Source organism: Octopus bimaculoides, chromosome 6, assembly GCF_046866305.1.
Source record: "Octopus bimaculoides isolate indiv1 chromosome 6, ASM4686630v1, whole genome shotgun sequence".
In the NCBI taxonomy this organism is placed as follows: domain Eukaryota; kingdom Metazoa; phylum Mollusca; class Cephalopoda; order Octopoda; family Octopodidae; genus Octopus; species Octopus bimaculoides.
The window spans coordinates 57,073,491-57,095,990 of record NC_142933.1 but is presented as its reverse complement, the minus strand read 5'-3'; the positions used below and the strand labels follow the sequence as shown (position 1 = coordinate 57,095,990).

Sequence of the window (22,500 nt, the reverse complement as noted above, 5' to 3'; positions counted from 1 at the left end):
CTAATACTAAAAGTCTCAGTCATTGCCTCTGTGAGGCCCAATGTTCAATTTGTCTCCATGAGACTAAATGCTCAAAAGGTGCTTTTTATATGTGACCTGCACAGGTGCCGGTTATGTGACACCAGCATCAGCCACGACTGTGGTTTCACTTGTCTTGACAGGTCTTCCCAAGCACAGCATATCACAAAAGGTCTCGGTCACTAGTCATTGCCTCTGTGAGGCCCAGAGTTTGGAGATCATGTTTCACCACCTCAACCCATGTCTTCTACAACAGGTTCCCTCCACAGTTAGGAATCAGTACTTCTTTACACAATTGTTCTTGTCTATATGCATCACATGACCATACAAGCGCATTTGTCTCTCTTGCTCACCACATCTGATGCCTCTTATGCTTAATTTTTCTCTCAAGATGCTTACACTCTGTTGAACATGCACACTGACATTGCACATCCAGTGAAGCATACTGGCTTCATTTCTTTCAAGCTTACACATGTCCTCAGCTGTCACAGTCTATGTTTCACTGTCATGTAACATAGCTGTTCACACACAGGTATCATACAATCTGCCTTTCACTCCAAGAGAGAGGCCGTTTGTTGCCAGCAGATGCAGAGAGAAGCCTTTTGTTGCCCAGCCTAATCTTATTCTGACAGCTATGTTCTTGAAGCATCCATCTCCTCCACTATTATTCTGTAATTGTTTACAGTGTTATTTTGGTGGTTTAAATGAGGGTTTTAGCTCTCATTTCTAGCAGGTAGATGTATGCATATGTCCTTATGATTGATATAATTTTAATTCTATAGCTATATAATGCTATTTTAGGCCTGCAACCAACTATATTAATGTTGCTGTTATTATCAACTATGCATATTGCCTTCGACAATAGTAGCAATATTAATATATATATAAATATTCAATCATGAATATTTGCTCCTGATTAATGTATATATATATATATATATATATATATATATATATATATATATATATATATATATACGATGAGTGGTTAGTGAGAGCTGTACAAGTCATGTACAGGGATGCTGCCAGTAAGGTGAGAAATGGCAATGAGTATAGGGAAGAATTCAGGATACAAGTAGGGGTCCACCAAGGACCTTGTCCTCCAGGCAATAACAGAGGAATTCAAGACAGGATGCCCCTGAGAGCTCCTCTATGCTGATGACCTTTTTCTTATAGCTGAATCACTATCAGACTACTGAACAAGTTTTAGGTGTGGAAGTCTAGAATTGAAGGGCCTTAGAGTTAACCTAGTAAGTACCCTTCAGGTAGATGGCCCTGCTCAATCTGTAGAAAAGGCATGTGTAGAAACTCCATAAGATGTACCTGGTGTAAGCTATGGACACATAAGAGGTGCAGCAATATCAGAGAAAGGTAGCTTTTGTGTGTAGATGGTGCACAGGTACAGATAACACTAAAAATGTACAGAAAATAGATATCATCACACGCCAGATGGAAAACTAGAAGTAGTCGACAGCTTTCGTTACCTAGGTGACCAAGTCAGTAGTGGAGGTAGATGCTCCGAGAGTGTAGCTGCTAGAATAAGAATAGGCTGGGCAAAGTTCAGAGAGCTTCTACCTCTGCTGGTAACAAAGGGCCTCTCGCTCAGAATGAAAGGGACACTGTATAATGCCTATGTGTGAACAGCCATGCTACACGGCAGTGAAACATGGGCTGTGACTGCTGAGGACATACATAGACTTGAAAGAAATGAAGCTAGTATGTTTCACTGGATGTGTAATGTCAGTGTGCATACACAATTGAGTGTAAGCATTCTCAGAGAAAAGTTGGGCATAAGAAGCATCAGATGTGGTGTGTAAGAGAGATGACTGCACTGGTATGGCCATGTGATGCATATGGATGAGGACAACTGTGTGAAGATGTGTCATACCCTAACAGTGGAGGGAACCTGTGGAAGAAGTAGACCTAGGAAGACATAGGATGAGGTGGCGAAGCACGATCTTCAAATGTTGAGCCTTACAGACCTTTGGCGATATGCTGTGCTTGAGAAGACCTGTCAAGCTACCATCCACAAAACAACAGCATCAACAACATCAACAATAATGAGGATAATTTTTTGTACTAAAAGTACAAGGCCTGAAATTTTGGGGGAAGGGACAAGTTGATTACATCAACCCCGGTATTTCAATGGTACTTAATTTATCAATGCCAAAAGAAGGAAAGCCAAAGTCAACCTCAGTGGAATTTTAACTCAGAACATAGCAATGGGCGAAATACCACTAAGCATGTTGTCCAGTGTGCTAATGATTCTATCAGCTCACTGCCTAACAGTAATAATGATAATAGCTTCTAATTTAGCACAAGGCCAATATTTTGAGGGGAAGAGATTAGTTGATACCCATATTTGACTAGTACTTTATTTTATGAACCTCAGAAGTCAAAGTTAACCTCAGTGAGATTTGAACTCAGAATGTAAAGAGCCATAACTAAATACTGCAAGGCATTTTATTTGACAAGCTAATGATTCTACTAAATCCAGTGCCCTTATAATAATAACAACAGCAATAATAATAATAATAATAATAATAAAAAAAAGAAAAAAAGAAAGAGTACTATAGACGAGTTAGATCAATACTAAAAACAGAGCTCAATGCTAAAAACAAGATAATGGGTATCAACACTTTAGCTGTCCCAGTTATAAGCTACAGCTACAACATCCTTAACTGGACACTAAACAAACTATCTAAAATAGACAGGAAAACAAAAATAATGACAGGATATAGGATGCACCACCCAAAATCTGACATAGAAAGGCTATATATACAACGCACAGAAGGTGGCAGGGGTCTTATACAGCTAGAAAACTATTATAAAATAACCACCATAGGACTGCAAAAATACCTACTCCAGAAGCAAGGAAAACTAATACAAATAGCCACAAAACACGAGCAAAACAAAAAACTGTTTTCAGTATTTAAGGAAGCTGACAAATACAAGCAAGAAATCAATCTACCTAACAAATACAAAGAAGAAGAAACAACAAAAGCTATAAAACAAATGAAATCCAAACTAAAACTAGAACAGCAACGGACCATGATAAAACGATGGCAAGAAAAGCCCCTAAATGTTAAATACTGGGCTAAACTAAATGCAAAAGAAATAGACAGAGAAAAATCCTAGCAATGGTTGAGAAGCTCAGGACTCAAAGCAGAGACTGAAGGATTTTTAATTGCTGCACAAGACCAAAGCCTCTCCACCAGAAATTACCAAAAACACATAATGAAAAAAAACATAAGTAACTGTAGAATATGTGGAGATGGACAAGAAACAATAAATCATATTATCTCTGGCTGCCCAGTCCTGGCTAAGAAGGAATATATTCACAGACACGACAGAGCTGGGACCTATATACACTGGAAGCTATGCCAACACCATGGAATAACAACAGAAAAAAGATGGTATAAACACACGCCAGAAAAGGTCACAGAAAACGAGAAAGCAACCATACTCTGGGATATGCCAATACACACAGATAGAGAAATTAAGGCAAATAGACCAGATATAGTTGTCAAAGATCATGAAGAAAAAAAATGCTTTCTAATTGATGTATCAATACCAGCAGATGACAATGTTTCTCTAAAAGAAATGGAAAAACTTTCAAAATACAAAGACCTGGAAATAGAGATAACTCAAATGTGGAATCTAAAATCAGAAACAATTCCTATCATAGTAGGTGCCTTAGGTATAATAAAAAAATATTCAGACAAATACATAACAAAAACACCAGGACTTACAAATATATATAACATACAGAAAATTGCACTACTGGGTACTGCACACATTCTACGCAAAACACTTTCAATACAGTAAACATAAGAGCACTACAGCAAACCACAGCACATACCCAAAGCGCACAGAGCTGCGCTCGGTAGTGAAGTGAAAGCACGTTATAAAAATAAAACTACTGAACAATAATAATAATAATAATGATAATAATAATAATAATAATAATAATGGTTTTTGACTTAGGCACAAGGCCAGCAATTTTGCAAGAAGGAGGTAAGTCAATACTATTGACAGCCATTACTCATCTGATACTTTATTTTGTCGACACTTGGTGTTATTTGAACTCACAATGTAAAATGTTGGAAGGAATGCCACAAAGCATTATTTCCAATGGTCCAATGATTCTGCCAGCCTACTGCCCTTATATGGTAATAATGTTTTTAATATAGACATAGGGCCTGAAATTTGAGGAAAGGGATTAGTTGATACCATTTACTCCATGCTGTCTTTGCCCATGGCAGAATGTAAACCAACATGAGATAGTTGCCTTCATAGTATGAATCAATGTTCAACATACTTCATGTTAGTTTCATCAGCCTTACTCTTCCATGCTGGTATAGGCCATGCTGGAAGTGGATATTAATTTTGGAGTTTTCCTTCTAGATTGATTGCTTTCATTGCAGCTAAGAAGCTCAGTCTACCCTTACAAAAATTTATCTAACCCATAGGTGAGACCCTGACACTGCCATTCCAGTACTGGGAGTAATGGTGATTAAGGGGTGACTCCATGCTCCCCACAACTCCACAACTGGAACCTCACCACTCGGTACAGTTTAATGTCATACTCAGGATTTAGACTGGTACTTTATTCTTCTTGAAAGGTTGAAAGGCCAAGTTGACCTTGGCAGGACTTGAAAGTAAAGAGCCTGAACAAATACTGCTAAACAATTTTTCTGATGTGCTAATGATCCTGCCAACTTGCAACCTGAATAATGATAACAACAATGGTTTCAAATTATAGCACAAATTTTAGGTGATAGGGTAAGTCATCAACTACAGTGCTCAGATAGTACTTATTTTATTAACCTTGAAAGGATGAAAAGCAAACTTGACCTCAACAGAATTTGAACTCAGAATGTGAAAAGCTGGAAGAAATGCCACAAAACATTTTGTTCTATGTGCTATGATTCTGTCAGCTTGTCACCTTACAGCAACAATAATAATCCTTTCTACTATAGGTACAAGGTCTGAAATTTTGGAAGGAGGGTGCTAGTTGATTACATCAATCCCAGTGCTCAACTGGTACATGTTTTATCAACCTCAGAAGGATGAAAGGTAAAGTCAACCTTGGTGGAATTTGGTGGACAAAATGCTGCTCAGCATTTTGCCCAATGGGCTAATGATTTTGCCAGCTTGCCATCATAATAATGATGATCATCATAATAATAATAATGGGTTGATAGAACATCTACTGACCTAGACTCCTTAGAAGAGCAAAAGTGGGAGGGTATCAAGGTAGAGGATGTAAGATCTGCTCTCAAGAGGTCAAGTAAATGGAAGTCTCCAGGAAAGGATAAAATTCCTATCTTCTGGTTGAATACTTTCCCTGAGTGTCATGATCTGCTAACAAAACTTTACAATGATGTTTTGCAACAACCTAGTATGATTCCTCTACGATAATTAATGATGTAACATTCCTACTTCCAAAAAAAATGAAGAAACAAATGAACCATAAAATTATTGACCCATGACCTGCTTAACAACAATGTATAAAATACTAATATCTGTCTTGACTGAATATACCTATAGTTTTTTTTAATAAAAAGTGGCATATTCCCTAATGAGCAAAAAGGATGTAAATGTGGGTCCTATGGTTGTAAAGATCAGCTACTCATCAAGAAGATGATCTTGGAAGATTGTCACAAACAATACAAAAACCTGTTAATAGCCTGGGCAGACTATAAAAAAGCTTTTGATAGTCTACCACATAGCTAGATTAAGAAATGCCTATCTTTCTACCCAACACCCCTGAGAAACTGTTGCAACTACACTAGCACACATCTGTCATACCAAAGACATGTATACACACACACACACACACACACACACACTATCAGTATAGCCCGGCGTTGCCCGGAATTAAGCTAGGATTATTAAGTGATCAAGTGCTTTATTTCAAGCCAAAATAAGTAACATCGACATGAGATTTGAGCGAAATCTGTTGAAATTGGTTTGGCTGAAAATGGTTTGCTGGCAATTTGATTGGGAAATCCCATAAGGAATTAGTTTATTGGTTATTTCCACTCATTGACTGTTTTTTTTAAAGTTGCATTTGAGATCTGCATAGGAGAATGTTGATCTGAAGGTTTGCATTGGGGATCTGGATTGGAGTAACTTAGGAAAACTTACCAACAGCCTTAACCAAAAAATAAGGGGCCTGTCCCTTCTAGGTTAACTCTATGAGCAATTTAGCCAATCACTGATATCAGCCAAGTGAGCTTTGTTGTTGGAGAAGTCAGCATTGTCCAATAAAAAAGAGGAAGAGTCCATAAGTCATGTTGCCATGGCTTGAGAATATGTCCAGCCAATGCTTCCGGATCACTGTTTATAACCACATCGGCTGCAATGACAACTTGTCTATAAAACTTCGCTATAGATAACATTGTGTGTTCTGCCCTGATGAGCATACACAAAAAGAGCATTTCTACTACCCACACGGGAGCAGGCCACATAAAGTTGCCCATGTGAAAAGCATGGCTCCCCCAAATGGATGCCTGCCACCAGTGTGCTGAAATCCTTGGAATTTCACTCACTCCCCTCACACATTCATCTTTTCACCATCTATTTTTCAATGTACGGGAAAAATATGGAGATTAAGAATATGGATAAAATTTTTTTTTAATCTCAAATATACCATGAAAAACTCCAGCTAAATTTTTAGATAACATTCGCACGATTTTCACTAAGAATAAATTGGATTTTTTGCATGGAATCAACTATCCTGGCCTGCTAATATGCTACAAAACCCTTTTTGTGATCCGAAAAATGGGTTGGGGTGTGAAATTTTACCCGGCGATCTTACGATACAAGTGCCAAAGCTGTCACTTAACCCACGTGTGTTTATTTGCATCACATCGGCCTTCTCTGTAAAAAGTGTTGGAGGGAAAGAGGGAAACGACATTGTAAAAGCGAAAGAGATAGAGAGAACGCGATTTCTTTTGAAGTTGGCATATGTGTGTGTGTGTGTAATGTTGCTGGTGTGTGTATGTGAGAGAGAGAGACAGAGAGAGAAAGAGAGGGAGAGAGAGAAAGAAAGAAAAAAAGAAAGAGAGAGAGATAACTGAAATTATTTTTATTTCCTTTTTATAGTATGTGAGACAGAAAGTGTAGTGAAGTTCTTTTGTTAGTGTGAGAGAGAGAGGTTATGTATGTATGTATGTATGTATGTGTGCATGTATGTATGAATGGCTACAGTGACACACACACGCACTCACACAGGTTGTTATGTATGTGTGTGTGTCACTGAATCCATTCACACACACATACATAACAACCTGCGTGTGCGCGCGCGTGTGTGTGTGTGTGTGTGTCACTGTAGCCATTCATACATACATACATACATACATACATACATAACCTCTCTCTCTCACACTACCAAAAGAACTTCATCACACTTTCTGTCTCACATACTCAATAAAATAATTTCAGTTATCTCTCTCTCTTTCTTTCTTTGTTTCTCTCTCTCTCTCTCCTCCCTCTCTCTCACACATACACACACCAGCAACATTACACACACACATGCCAACTTCAAAAGAAATCGCGCTCTCTCTATCTTTTTCGCTTATACATCGTTTCCCTCTTTCCCCCCAACACTTTTAACGGAAAAGGCCGATCTGATGTAAATAAACACATGTGGGTTAAGTGACAGCTTTGGCACTGGTATCGTAAGATCGCCTTTTACCCATTTATATTGTGTAATTCAATGACAAATTGTTACATACCTCTTTGTTTCATTGTTGTTAAATAAATGGATTGTCAATAAACTTTTTCTTCGGCGTGAAATGTAAACAAAACTCTTTTGCTCCCAAAGTAGTATGTGTGTGTGAGAGTGAGAGGGGGGGGGGGGAGAAAGATGAACAATTTAAAATAAATAAATGATTTAAAATAAATATATTTTAATTGTTGTGTGAGAAAGTATATATAATCTCATTATAAAATATAGTGTCTTTCAAAAACATTCTATATTTGAAACTATATCTCATGTTTAAGAAAAAAAAAAAAAGCATTTTATGCTGACACTTACTCTGTCTTCCTTACCTACCTTTTCTTTCGTTAGACGCTTTCTGTCTCCCTCTCCCACTTTTTCTTTACTTTTTTTTTGTTAGACGCTGGCAAACAATCTCTATCTCTCCCTCACTACCCCTCTCTCACACACACACACACATACATACATCAACACACAATTGCTCTCTCTCTCTCCCTCACACTTTCACTTCGCCATGTTAGCAAACTTAAAAATTGGTAAAAGTTATGGTTGAAAATCGATTTTTACAGGTATACGCGAGTGCCTCTGAGAGAAAAAGTTGACGAAAATGCAGATAGGGTCATGATGAATGTCCTCCTAAAATTGGAGCGACATGCATGCTAATTTGTGGACGTGCATAAATTACATTCACGTACACACACATCCTGCCTTTTATATATACAGATATGTACACATACTAACACCTGACAAAAACACATGCATGTGAAACCTCTTGTCTGTAAGTATGAGATCATGGAGAACCACACTGAACAGTGACAATGAATATCTCAATGCTGGAGATGTAAGAATTTCCTGTGGCATTTTTCAGGGTGACTCTCTATCACCACTCCTCTTTTGTCTAGCCTTAATACCCCTCTCAAAATTGCTCAATGATGTACAATATGGCTATAAAATGTTTGATAAAAATATAAATCATCTCATTTACATGGACGATTTAAAGATCTTTGCAAAAAATGAACGACAACTACAAAGCTTACAATTCGGTGATGACATCAGGATGCAATTTGGCCTCGATAAATGTGCAAAAGCTACCTTTATCAAAGGAAAAATGACAGAAATACCCAATGTTAATCTTGATCTGCAGAATGTCATAAAGGAGTTAGAACCAGTGGAGAGCTACAAACATGTAGGGGTATTTGAAGGTGATGGAATCAAACATTCAATGATGAGGGAAAGGATCAGAAGAGAATGTTATCACAGAGTAAGGGCAATACTCAAGACAGAGCTGAATGCAAGAAATAGGATCGAAGTGATCAATACTTTAGCCATACTGGTCGTAACTTACAGTTTCAATTTCATTAACTGGTTAATTACTGAAATATGTAATCTTGACAGAAAAATACAAAAATTGTTGAGAATACATAGAATGCACCATAAAGCATAAAATCCACCCTAAAGTAGATATAGAATGACTTTACCTGCCAAGAAAAGAGGGTGGCTGTGGATTTTTACAACTGGAGCTAACAATAAAGATCACCACTATTGGCCTCAACACCTACCTGAAAATCTCTGATGACTGGATGTTAAAACTTGTCTTAAAGCATGAAAACAAGAAACCATCATACTCAGTTACAAAACAGGCAAAGGAATATCTAAGTGAATTCCAAATACAACAAATCCTAGAATTAGACATACTAGAAACAAGCACAGCAAAAGCTAAGCATATGAAAACCCCTTAGATATTCTTACTGTTAAATGACAAGTAGAACCTCTGAATGGCAAATACCCAGAGAGAACTAATAATGCCGATGTTGACAAAGCCGTTACCCATCAATAGTTAGCGTCTTCTAGCTTAAAATCGGAAACAGAAGGGTTTATCATAGCAGCACAAGATCAATATCTACCTACAAGGAATTACCAGGCCAACATATTAAAGAATGGCAGTAGCCCAACATGCCATGTATGTAAACAACAAAATGAAACCATTGATCATGTTGTCTCCATGTGCAGTCTTCTTGTGCCTACAGAGAATCTCAACAGGCATGATAGAGCAACACAGTATATTTACTGGGTAATTTGCAAAAACCTGGACTTGCCCCATGATAAAAACTGGTGGAAACACAAACCACCTCCAGTGCTTGAAAATGATTACATCTCCCTCCACTGGAACTTCACCTTTCAAACTGACAGAAAGATAGATGCGAATAGGTCAGATATTACATTGAAAGACTTCAGACAAAAATCATGCCTCCTCAATGATATGACTGTCTCAATCGACATAAATGTATCTGTCAAGACCTACCAAAAAATGAGCAAGTATAAAGATCTTGAAACAGAAATTGGCACAATATGGGACTTCAAGACTAAAACAATAACTGTTGTCATAGGAATGAGAGCAAAAGGGGCTGATTGCTACCTAGCTCAGATACAGGAAACCCCAAAATGGCAGAAATTCAAAAGATAGTGCTCATGTGAACTTCTCATATCCTACGTAAAATGCTGTCTATGTAATCTGAAATTTTAAAACAAACTTATAAATTTTCTTATGTTTTCTTAAACATCCTCTAGAACAATACTATGTGCAAAACCAAATATATGACACCCTAGGCATAATACCAACTTGAACTTCTTACTTGTTGTCTCTTGAGGTCCCTGGGTGAGACCTGGAGTCAACTTGTACAAATACAAAGCAAAAGTCAAACATATAATAGTAATAATAATAATGGTTTCAAATTTTGGCACAAGGCTAGCAATTTCGAGGGAGGGAGTAAATCAACCCCAGTACTCAACTGTTACTTATTTTATCGACCTCGAAAGAATGAAAGGCAAAGTTGACTTTGGCAAGACTTGAACTTAAAATGTAAAGATGGATGAAGTGCCACTAAGCATTTCAAACTGCATACTAATGATTCTGCCAGCTCACCGCCTTAATAATAATATTAACAACAACATCAATGGTTTAAGATTTTGGCACAAGTTCAACAATTTCGGGTGAGAAGGTAAGTCGATTACATCAACTCTAATGCTCAACTGGTACTTACTTTATTGACCCCAAAAGTATGAAAGACACGGTCAACCTTGGCAGAATTTAATCTCAGGATGTAAAGATGGATGAAATGCCACTAAGCATTTTGTCCAGCATGCTAATGATTTTACTAGCTTGCTACCTTAATAACAACAACAACAACAATAAGAGACTGATGACTGTGCAAATATGTAAGTGATCAGCTGCTAATGCCAGCAAAATATCATGAGCACCAATGATAAATTATGATAAATTGTAATAAATTGGAAATAGATTTACTAAATTGCTATTTTACTACTTTCATGAGTGTGTGATACATTTAAAATATATGCTATTGTGGACTATTTGTCTATGTACATGCTCCCTTCTGGAAATCTCCAATCACATCTCAGAAGCTGGATTAATTTCAGCTACTGGTATCATCATCATCATCATTGTTTAACATCTGCCTTCCATAGTGGCATGGATAGGACAAAATCTTACACTCATTAAATAGACAACCATACTTGATACAAAGAGCCAGGCAGATCACCATTATTTTAAAGTAATTTATATTATAAAAGAAGTCATTAAATAGACTTCATAAAGTCATTATTATTACAATTATTATTACAAAATCAGTACCATCAGCATCATTGTTGCTGCTGTTGTTGCTATTATTATTACTGTTCAGTAGTTTTATTTTTATAACGTGGTTTCACTTCACTACCGAGCGCAGCTCTGTGCGCCTTGGGTATGTGCTGTGGTTTGCTGTGGTGCTCTTATGTTTACTGTATTGAAAGTGTTTTGCGTAGAATGTGTGCAGTACCCAGTAGTGCAATTTTTTGTATGTTATATATATTTGTAAGTCCTGGTGTTTTTGTTATGTATTTGTCTGAATATTTTTTTATTATACCTAAGGCACCTACTATGATAGGAATTGTTTCTGATTTTAGATTCCACATTCGAGTTATCTCTATTTCCAGGTCTTTGTATTTTGAAAGTTTTTCCATTTCTTTTAGAGAAACATTGTCATCTGCTGGTATTGATACATCAATTAGAAAGCATTTTTTTTCTTCATGATCTTTGACAACTATATCTGGTCTATTTGCCTTAATTTCTCTATCTGTGTGTATTGGCATATCCCAGAGTATGGTTGCTTTCTCGTTTTCTGTGACCTTTTCTGGCGTGTGTTTATACCATCTTTTTTCTGTTGTTATTCCATAGTGTTGGCATAGCTTCCAGTGTATATAGGTTCCAGCTCTGTCGTGTCTGTGAATATATTCCTTCTTAACCAGGACTGGGCAGCCAGAGATAATATGATTTATTGTTTCTTGTCGATCTCCACATATTCTACAGTTACTTGTTATATTTCTTTTCATTATGTGTTTTTGGTAATTTCTGGTTATTATTATTATTATTATTATTATTATTATTATTATTATTATTATTATTATTTTATGGGAGCCATAAAAGAGAAATTTATTTTCTTAAGAGCAGCTGATACTTATCATTGTTCATCTTGGCATTAACAAATATTCTAAAAGAATAGAAACTAATGTTAATCCACTCCAAGATACAGTTATTTACACAATTAAGAAGACTAGCAGATAAAGCTACACTACCACGCAAAGTTATGTGTTTAGCTAGCAATAGTGGCATAAACTGATTTGGAAAAAAATGTGAATAAAGGAATGTTTAATCACAAAGAAAAGTAGATCCCTACATTCTGATGAATTTTGCCTCTCCTACTGGCATTAGAGACATTACTGAAACCTTCTGGAATTCCCTTTTTACTCATCTGTTTTCCTGCAGACATTGATCTAAAGGAGTTTAAAATGAACATTGACCGACAGCAGTATATCAATCTCACTAGTCTGGGAGGGCCTATAAAAGTGATGGGCTTTTATAAAGGACAAAAGGAGAGGGAAAATAATTTCAGTTGAGAGTGGAAATGTGACTACATATTAAATTGACTTGAAAAATAACAACACTAACAACAATAGCAACAGTAAAAATATGATAAACAAGCAGTTGGAAAAACCAGCTGTTTTGTTACTCCTATACACATCACTTTGCGGCACATGGCCCTGGTGGTTAGGGTGTTGCACTCATGATCATGAGATTGTGGTTTCAATTCCTGGACTCATGATCATGAGATTGTAGTTTAATGCAATTGTGATGCATTGTGTTCTTGAGCAAAACATTTCATTTCACCTTGCTCTACAACCACTTTAACACCTGATGTGTGGTATACTATGCATCTGTTCAGGCAACATTGATTTGATGGAGGAAGTGAGCTAATGTACAACACATACGTTTGATCACTATAAACAAATCAATTGTGCATGTTGTCCAACAGGAAGTTGCAGAACCATCTTTCTCAGACCACGAGAGATTACCATCATGAAATACACATCACTTTAAAATTAGTGCTAATTTTGTCATCCCACATACCCACCTAATATCAGTAGCAGTAGCTGTAGTAGTAACAGTAGTAGTGGTTGTGGTAGTAGCTCTAGTAGTAGATGTGGTGGTGGTAGTGGTAGTAGTAGTAGTAATAGCAGCAGCAGCAATAGTTAAAGCAATGATCTTGTCACTTCTACACATCCATATAATAGTTGAGTAAATGTTAGCTTCATAAAAGTATAACAAGTGTTATTTAAAATAGCATTGTATACTCTCATTGATTTAATTTCCTCATGGATGTTAAAACAACAAACAAGACAGTGATGTTTTTCATAATGAGAAGCTTATAATGTTGACTGCTGTGTAATCCTAGTGAATATAAGAGAAGCTGAAAGAATTGAAGTGTTCTCCCTGCCTCTAGCTTTTGTTAAAGTGTCTAGCTCACAGATGGAGAAGTGTTTTCTAGTGAAAGCCCACTCACAGATGAGTCCGACCTCATGAATAAAACCTCAAAAAGTTTCTCTATCTTCTGGTGCTAACCTAATTTCCTCTTCTCCTCTAGTGTTCTAGTGAACACTCTTCTCCTCTAGTGTTCCAGGATCTTGAGAAGCCCATCTGTGGCCACTGATATCAAGCTGAGCTACTATCAAAGATTGGAGTAGTGATTAGCTACAACTCATGAATTTTGGTCTCCTTCCCACTTACAGCCAAATCAAACTTAAATCAAATATGAAAATGTTTCCAAATCACACACACAAACACATATACACACGTATACTTTTCCTCTCTTCCCTTATCCCACAAAACCAAACCTCAGTCCAATGCCTATCTTTCTACCCAACACCTCTGAGACACTGTTGCAACTACACTAGCACACATCTGTCATACCAAAGACATGTATATATATATATATATATATATATATATATATATGTGTGTGTGTGTGTGTGTGTGTGTGTACACACACATACACCTGACAAAAACACATGCATACATGTTTTTCCCGACAAACATGAATGCACTCATATGTTTATACACAAATACAAAAATGTACATACACATACACATGCTTATACATGCATCTTAAGTACATTTGTGCATGCACATGTATATAGCAAGCACCAACTCACATGTATTCATGTTCACACACACATACACACAATCAATAACACACCTACATCCATGCACTCATACATCTAGTACACACACACACACACTCTCTCTCTCTCTCTCTCTCCCTCACTGGCCTTGCTTCTGTTGGTTTCTAATTTCTTTCAAAGACCCACCAGACACCAGGGTGCTGCCAGCTTCTTATTCAGCCACAGTCCAAGAAATGTTGATCTCACTCCTAACAACACCACATGACCCACCTTGAACAATAGCAGCCCATTTTCCAGTAGCCATCTTTCCAGTAGCTTCTTGTACTTCTCCATTCAGTAATCTGAGCCTGATTGAGTTAGTTTCTGTAAGAATCCTTAAGTTTTAAATAATATATGTAACTCCAACTAAATGTGCTGTGTGCCTTTTTCTTTCATTTGTTCATTCACTTGTACATGTGCTCCAGACGCTGTAGAGCTCTGTCCATCTGACTAACAGTTTGCAATGGAGACAACCACTGCCATGTTCATTGAAGAACATCCAAAAACTACCAAGGAAGCTCTGTTTGATACCAAACACAGAAAAAACTGAAAATGTTATCAAGCATATGTACTGGAAGGTCTTCTTCTTTGAGAATCCATCCACTACTACATTTGCAAACAAGTTTAGCTTTAAATCTCGAAAATGCCCTCCCCAGATAAAGGACCTTGAGAGATTCGAAGCTGACTTATGGAACATTGCAAAGAAGGTAAGTTTTCAGCCTTGTTCTAATCCCTTTCTCAAATCTTCAAATGATTACATGGCAAAAATTAAACAATCACCTAATGTACATGTCCTTGTAGACGAAACAAAGAATATTTATGAAACAAGCATCCCCACACATGCAAAACTCCTCACATGTACAATCATCAAGATGTACAAGAAAGCTAGCACCTCCATACAAAATGACATAAATACAGAAGCAAAGGAGCTCATTATTCTCCTTAATATAGAGGATCATATGGACTGCCTTGCCATGCAACCCTTCTATATTACACTTAAGGATCACAAACCTAATTTCCTCTCCAACCTCAAATGCAAGCTGATCAGCCCCTCTAAAAGCTAGATAGGCATTGTTACACATTCTTAAGCACATTCTTGATACCATCAACTCTGATATTAGAAGGATTCAATAGGATTCCAGCACAGCTGTGATCAACTGACTCTACGGTATTGAGAACAAGTCAGCCTGCATGGAATCATAGACTTCTACCCTGCTATATCAAAACCTCTTCTCCTGAAGGTCCTGGATTTTTTTGAGCAATTCACTAGTATAAATAATCTCAATGTCAGAATCATCCAAACACCACAAAGTCAATCCTGGTTCATAACAATTTCTTCTGGGTAAAAAAGAAGGTAATCCACTGTTTGACATTTCTATGGGGCTGAGATCATCGTCTTCATCAGGTTATTTATCTTGAACACCCTCAAGAAACACACCCACCCACCCACATAGGTTGGCACTTTACAAGGATGATGGCCTGTTGATCTCAAGCCATATGAATGGCCATGCTGTGGACAAGTTTAGGAAGAATCTGAAAAAATTATTAAAAGAATTCAGCTAGTCCACAATAGTTACCACCACCTTGACTATGGTTGACTTCCTAGACATGACCCTAGACCTGAAACAAGGAAACTGTACATCCACAGAAGATCGAATTCCCCACCATTCCTACAGTAATTACAAAATCTAGTCTCAAGTGTTATCAGAAGAATATTCAAGCTTGCAGCCGATAGGGTGACCTTCCACAGTGCCCCCACCCACTACAATGATGCATTGGCAAGTAGTGCGTTTTCCAAGAAGTTAGCATATATAGAGGGCCCCCCCCCCAAACCTCAATCCCAGACCTAAAGAGGACCAGAAAGAGAAAGATAATCTGGTTCAACACCTCAGTTAATCTAGAAGTTTCAGCCAACATAGTTAAGAATTTTTGGTCATTGATTAAGAATCATTTCCTCAGGGGCCACAAGTACTATAAGTTCTTCAACCCACACAACGTCAAGGTGAGCTACTCCTGCTTAGATAATATCCCTCTTAACATTGCATGCTACAACAGATGCAAAAATTCTCCTGCACAATCTCCAACTCCTACTTGTAACAGTTGAAACTCTAAAAATTGCCCTCTAGGAGGATGCTGCCTCTCAAGAGCTGTAGTCCACAGAGCCACCCTCACACTATCTGGTAGTATCTCAGAGCACTACACAGGAATGGAGGTGAACAACTTCAAAGGAAGGTATACACAGCATATGCACATGCTTAGATGCAAAGATAGAGAGAATTCCACCTCTTTGTTTCATTTCCTCTGGAGACTCCATGATCTCCAAGATGAAACCCCTAACATCAAACCGGGCAACTATTGACAGAGCCCAGCCCTACTCACCCAGTGCCCACAATTGCCAGCTCTGCCTCCATCAAAGACTGCATATTTTCTACCAACATGCAGGGGAAATATGAATTATCTTATTGCAGCCATCAGAAATGCACTTGCCTGGTGAACTTCAAACCACTCACTGCCAACAACCCAGAGATACCGCCTTAGCATTGGCTGCCCCACAACCAAGAACATAGTTCCGAACCATCAATGCCTATGCAGGCTGCAGGTAGACCCCTTCAATACATTCACCTCCACATGTGTAGTGTGTGCATGCAAACACACACACGCATCTATGTACACACACAGCTATCCATGCACACACACATCCTTCCCCCCACACCACCAAACAGTTCAATGCCTATCTTCTTCCCCTACACCAGCAATGCTGCTGTAACTACACTAGCATACATCTGTCACACTCACACGCGTAAATACCAAAGGTATGCATATATATGTACACACACACAAACACAGCAAACAAAAACACATGCATTCATGCATACATGTTCTTCCTGACAAACACACATACGCTCAATGTTTATACATAAATACAAGAATGTACATACGCACACACAAACCCAAGCAATTTTGGATGAATGGGTTTATCTTTTGGTATCTTGTGTTGCTTGATGGGGGGGATAGGTGCTGGAAAGATTATAGTTGGAGAAAGCTTGACAAGGTCAGATTGAGTGCTGGGTCAGAGCCAACTGAGAGTGTAGACACAAAGATAATGCTTTTAATACCTTACTTTTCACAGGGATGGATGGGCTTTATAAAGCATAATAAAATGCCAACCTGGCTCTTGTGATCAGCCTTTGCCACTTTGCCCTATATCTTCCCTGGTTTCCCACTTCCACAAGTTCAGTCCACGTTTATACAATCAGCACTTTTTTATACAACTGTCATCATCCACATGCATCACATGACCTTACCAGCACAGTCTTCATTCTTACATGCAATTCCACTGATACCCAATTTTTTTCTCAACACATTTGTACTTTGTCAAACATACATGCTGATTTTGCACATCTATTGGAGAATACTAGCTTCATTCCCTTCTAGTCTTTGCATGTCCTCTGCATTCAGGGTCTGTTTCACTATCATATAACACTGCAGTTCATACACAAGCATCATGCAATCTGCCTTTCACTATGAAAAAGAAATCTTTTGTTACCAACAAAGGTAATAATTCCTGAACTTTCTCCATTTTGTTCTTATCTTTGTAACTATACTTTCAGAACATCCTCCTCCACTGCCTATTAATTCACCTAGATTAAAAAAACTATCTACCACTTCTAGTAAACTTCTTGGACATTTGAGAGAATCTACAAGGTCTGATCAAAATGTATTGGGACTGGTGCTATAAAAAGAAAACTACAACACATATCAGTTCAGTATTTAATTTCCTTTGAAGTAGTCCCTTTCTGAAACCTCACACTTTATCCAGTGTCGTTTTCATTGATGGAAGCATCCCTGGAGCTCCTTTTTGGGATGGCAAACAATTGCCTCATTGTATTCTCTGATATTTCCTCGATGTTTTCAAATCCTCTTCCACAGCAAAGACTGAGCCTTGGTTTTGGGGTCATAACCATAGACCCACGATTTGTCACCTGTTATGACGATTTTCAAAAAGTTTTCATATTCTTCAACACCATCGAGGAAATCTTGCATAGCTGAAACCTGATCTTTTTTTTTTTGAGATGATCACACTCTACACACTTTATTTCAACAACTTGCAGACCTGGTCCAGTAATTCGATTCCTCTGTAATTACTTTTATCTAAGTTACCTCCTTTATCTTTGGAAAAATTATAATGCTTTTACACCAGTTGTTGATTATGTCACCTGTAAAACCTGATTAACTATACAGATGACTAGGTCATGTCCTACTCTTCTAGATATTCTAAATTTCTCAGTGGTGGTTTACAATGGAACAAAGGCTTTCATTTCCTTTGTATCCATAATTGCTTTATCTATCATACTTCTGTCAGCTGGGATAGCTAGTTTCTCTGTTGAGTTCATGTTGGGAAGACACTCTTCTTCCCATGCATTCTCTACATTTAATAATCTTATAGTAGTAGTAGTGCTTCCATGCATCTTTCTTTTTAGAATTATCTAGTGCAAGTGTACTATTATCTATCCACTCACATTTCTCTCCTACAATCATTTGATTCTCTCTAATACACTGTCTCACAATCTCACATCTCTAAACCTCATGTTGTAGAACATTGGTAAACCTCTTACTTTTTACTTCTCCCTTTGCTACATAAACCTGATGCCTAACTTCTCTCCGAATCACATGGTTTAATTCTCTGCTGCCTCTATTTTTCTCAGTATTTCCAAGTTTGTTTTTTCACTTTTATAGCTGTCAACCTCCCCACCATGTCACTCTTGGTGTGGCCAGGATTTTATATCAGCCACAGATTTGGTTTGTGGCCTTCAGTAAGTTGTTCCATATGAACTTCCAACTGTCCTCTGTACTATGCATCTTTATCCTCCTTTTTGTCTCATGCTTTAATTAGAATATGTCTAATTTTTTTTTTTGTTTGCTTAAGTCTCCATATCTTCCTTTTACAAACTGTTTCATGCCTGTGTGTGGTTGTGTGTGTATATCAATGTTGAATGGAAAAATTCTGAATATAAAAGGAAAATACACTGTGGCCACAAAGTTCTGTCTGGGATCTCCGTCTCTATGTGCAGTTGGCTGTACCTTTCATCTTCCTTCAAGATTGATAGCTAACCAAAGTACAAGGGGTCAACATATATTGAAATAAAATCCTTGAAGGCAATGTCCCTGTATAACTACAGCCCAGTGACTGCTACCAGTAAAAAGAATGGAAGAATAGAAGAATACTCAGTGGTTATGGGGGTAGTTTGTTTAGTTAGTACTTTTCATTAAATACTGAAGAGATACTAGGTAGAATTCACCAAGAACTCTTAGTGAAAACTAAATAGTATGTTACTCACTTTAAGTAAAAATTCCTGTCAGACTTTTGAAGGGTTAACAATCCGCTCTTTTCTCCAAAATGGAATAGAAGACCATATCTTCTGTAGCTTTTCAAGTTTTTTAATTTCCTCTGGATATCTGGTTGTTACAGTGGCCTTTACTTCTTTCATGTTTCTAAAATAAAATGAAGCAGTACAGATAGATTGATATATATAGAGAAATATATTAATAGACCAATAGACAAAGAGGAAGGGTTGGAAAAGGGAAAGGGGGAGAGATGAAAGAGAGAGAGAGAGAGAGAGAAAACACATGAGAAGAGGAGAAAGAACACATGCAACAATATTTACACTTTTCAACTCTATGTTTGATATAATTGCTTTAGATATTTGTAGTAGAAACCTTGTAGTGCAATCTCATCTGTGGATTACACAGTGATTTTTGTTGATATATAGTGTATCAAGAACTACATTATCTGATGATTTTTTTTTTTGTTTAAGATAATATGGTATACTATAAAGCTGCTACTTCTAGGATGTTGAGCACTGATAGAGAAGAATAGGGAATCATTTTTCTGCATTCAGATTCGAAAGTATTCACTGATAAAGTTTTTAAAACCTACATGAAAAATGTTTACAATTTAAATTCAAAACAGTAATTTCCTATAAATTGCAAGCCTATGAATTTTTAGAATAAAGTTTCATATTTTTCTCACAACAGATTCTTATGTACTTGTAATTTGCTCTGTACTAAAAAGGTTCCTGGCCTCTGCTGTAAGGACTCCTTTATTGGCTCAAAATAATAATACAGCCTTCCTTCAGTACAAGATTAATTTTTGTATGGGAGTGGAGTAATTCACTAAACTAATTTCTATTGCTTATTTCCTCTAACTTCAAGGTATGGAAAGCTACTGTGCTGTTACACAGACCAACAAGAGAGTCTCAAAGCTAAATCTCAGATCACACACTATTGACTATAAAAACATTTAATATACTTTATAGTATATTATGGTTGCATAACAAAATTCCATGTGCCTACAAGTCTTTAATACTTACATGCCAGCCCTAGGAATGTGTTTAACATGTAAATTGGTATATTCAATAACTTTACACCGCTGTATGTGGTGGCTATATAAACAATGTGTTTGGAGGCAAGAGAGGGTTAGATCAGTGGTTCCCAGACTGGGCAGTATTGCTCTCCTGGTGGTGGTGGAAAGTTCCAAGGGAGTATTGAAGAAAAGTGGGGTGATAATGGGGTAGTGATTCATGTAAAAGGTGGGGCAATAATAGGGTAGTGATTCATGTAAAACAACAAAATAATGGGTTCATTAGGTTAAGTTTTATTTGTGAAATACAGTTGCTTTGAATTTGCTTCAGAAAGAGGTCTATGTTTGTGATGGTTAGTTGGGGTGGGGCTGCTAGGAATGTGGCCTGGGTTTCGTGGGGACCCCCCCCCCCCCCCACGAAATAGGCATATACACTCATTACTCATATTTGTCTCCAATCTCATTGTTTGTTTACAACTGACATCTTGATATGAAATGTAGCAAAAAATCAGTGCTGGCTATAATGTCTGTAGAAATAACCTTAACAAAATAATGTAAAGAACACTGCTAACGCAGTAGAACATGGTGTTGGCTTATAAAAACATTTAATATACTTTATAGTATATTATGGTTGTATAATGAAATTCCATGTGCCTGCAAGTCTTTAAATCCAACTTAATCGGAATTTTAAATTAAAAATAAAAAAGAATTAAACTAAATATGGTGAGGTATTTAGTACCTCACCATAAAAATTTGGTAGAAATGAAATGGTACAGTGCCCAACCATTTTATTTCTATCAAATTCAAAAACATAAATTATAAAGTCGATGTTAACATACTTGATGCTATAAGCCAAGAAATCTTAATTTAGATTTTACACATAGCCATGAGAAGCAGTCACTTTCGTAACCACTAATTATGACCAAAGAAAAGCAGCAGAAGGTTCCCGGAATTTAAATTAATTGAAATTAGATAAATATAGAATGCAGTTAGGAGTGAGTTTAATCTTCAGTTTCATGATGACAATTCTGGAAATGTTTTAGTCTTATTAGGTCTCCTTAGCAAAGATAGTATAACTGTAAAATTAGTGTCTAAAAATATCAATGTAATAAAATGAATTGAGGTGTCAGTAAAATCAGTATTAGTACACTCTATTGCAAATTGATGGTCGAGTATCTGTGTCAGGTATCAATATTTTATTTATCTCATGAAAATGTGATCAATGAAATCAATTAATTAAGTTTATTTCTTTTACACAAGACAGTGAGAGGAGGGAAGTGCCTACGAGTCATGGCCAGCTTATTTAACATCTGTAGGAAACCTTTGGGAGTGAAGACATTCTTGAGAGTTATAGTTCTAAGAGGAAAGATTGAGAGAAATGTTATATACATACATACATACATATATATATATGTGTGTGTGTGTGTGTGTGCGTGCGTGTGTGTATGTATGTGTATTTTTTCATTGTGTACAAATAACACAGAAAAAAAAATAGTTACCAGGGTAGCAAAAATTCACATAAGTGCCAAGGATATTACAGCCTACTTGTAAAAGTAGAAATTCCAGGGTTAAGTGAAATGTTTTTGTATAACATAGATAAATTAAGAAATGGAGTCAAATGCAGATTTTATTCAAATCTTTATACAATTCGAATTTATATCAGAAATATTGATATTGTTGTTAATATTGTTCAAAGAACAGTTAGCATTAATAATATCAATGTCATTATTTTCATTAAGTGGATTTGTATTTAACAACTTATTGTTATGCAAAGAGATGATTTGTGAAAGGTTTTTGGTGTTTGAAAACCTTATCCTAATTCAGTGTGAATTGATAATGG

At 36.9% G+C, this 22,500-nt stretch overlaps 1 protein-coding gene across 7 annotated transcripts in view; it reads right to left on the bottom strand.

The window, feature by feature from the left end:
• Positions 1-22,500, bottom strand: part of LOC106879572 (uncharacterized) — a 650,101-nt gene that overhangs the window by 21,754 nt on the left and 605,847 nt on the right. For all 7 annotated transcript variants that reach the window (XR_016242266.1, XR_016242267.1, XR_016242268.1 and 4 more), the window contains exon 29: positions 19,639-19,792. Coding sequence is in view for 2 of the 7 variants with exons in the window: in XM_089353939.1 (XP_089210065.1) it covers positions 19,657-19,792 (136 nt within the window). In the remaining 5 variants the exon portion in view is untranslated. The remainder of the gene's footprint in view (positions 1-19,638; positions 19,793-22,500) is intronic.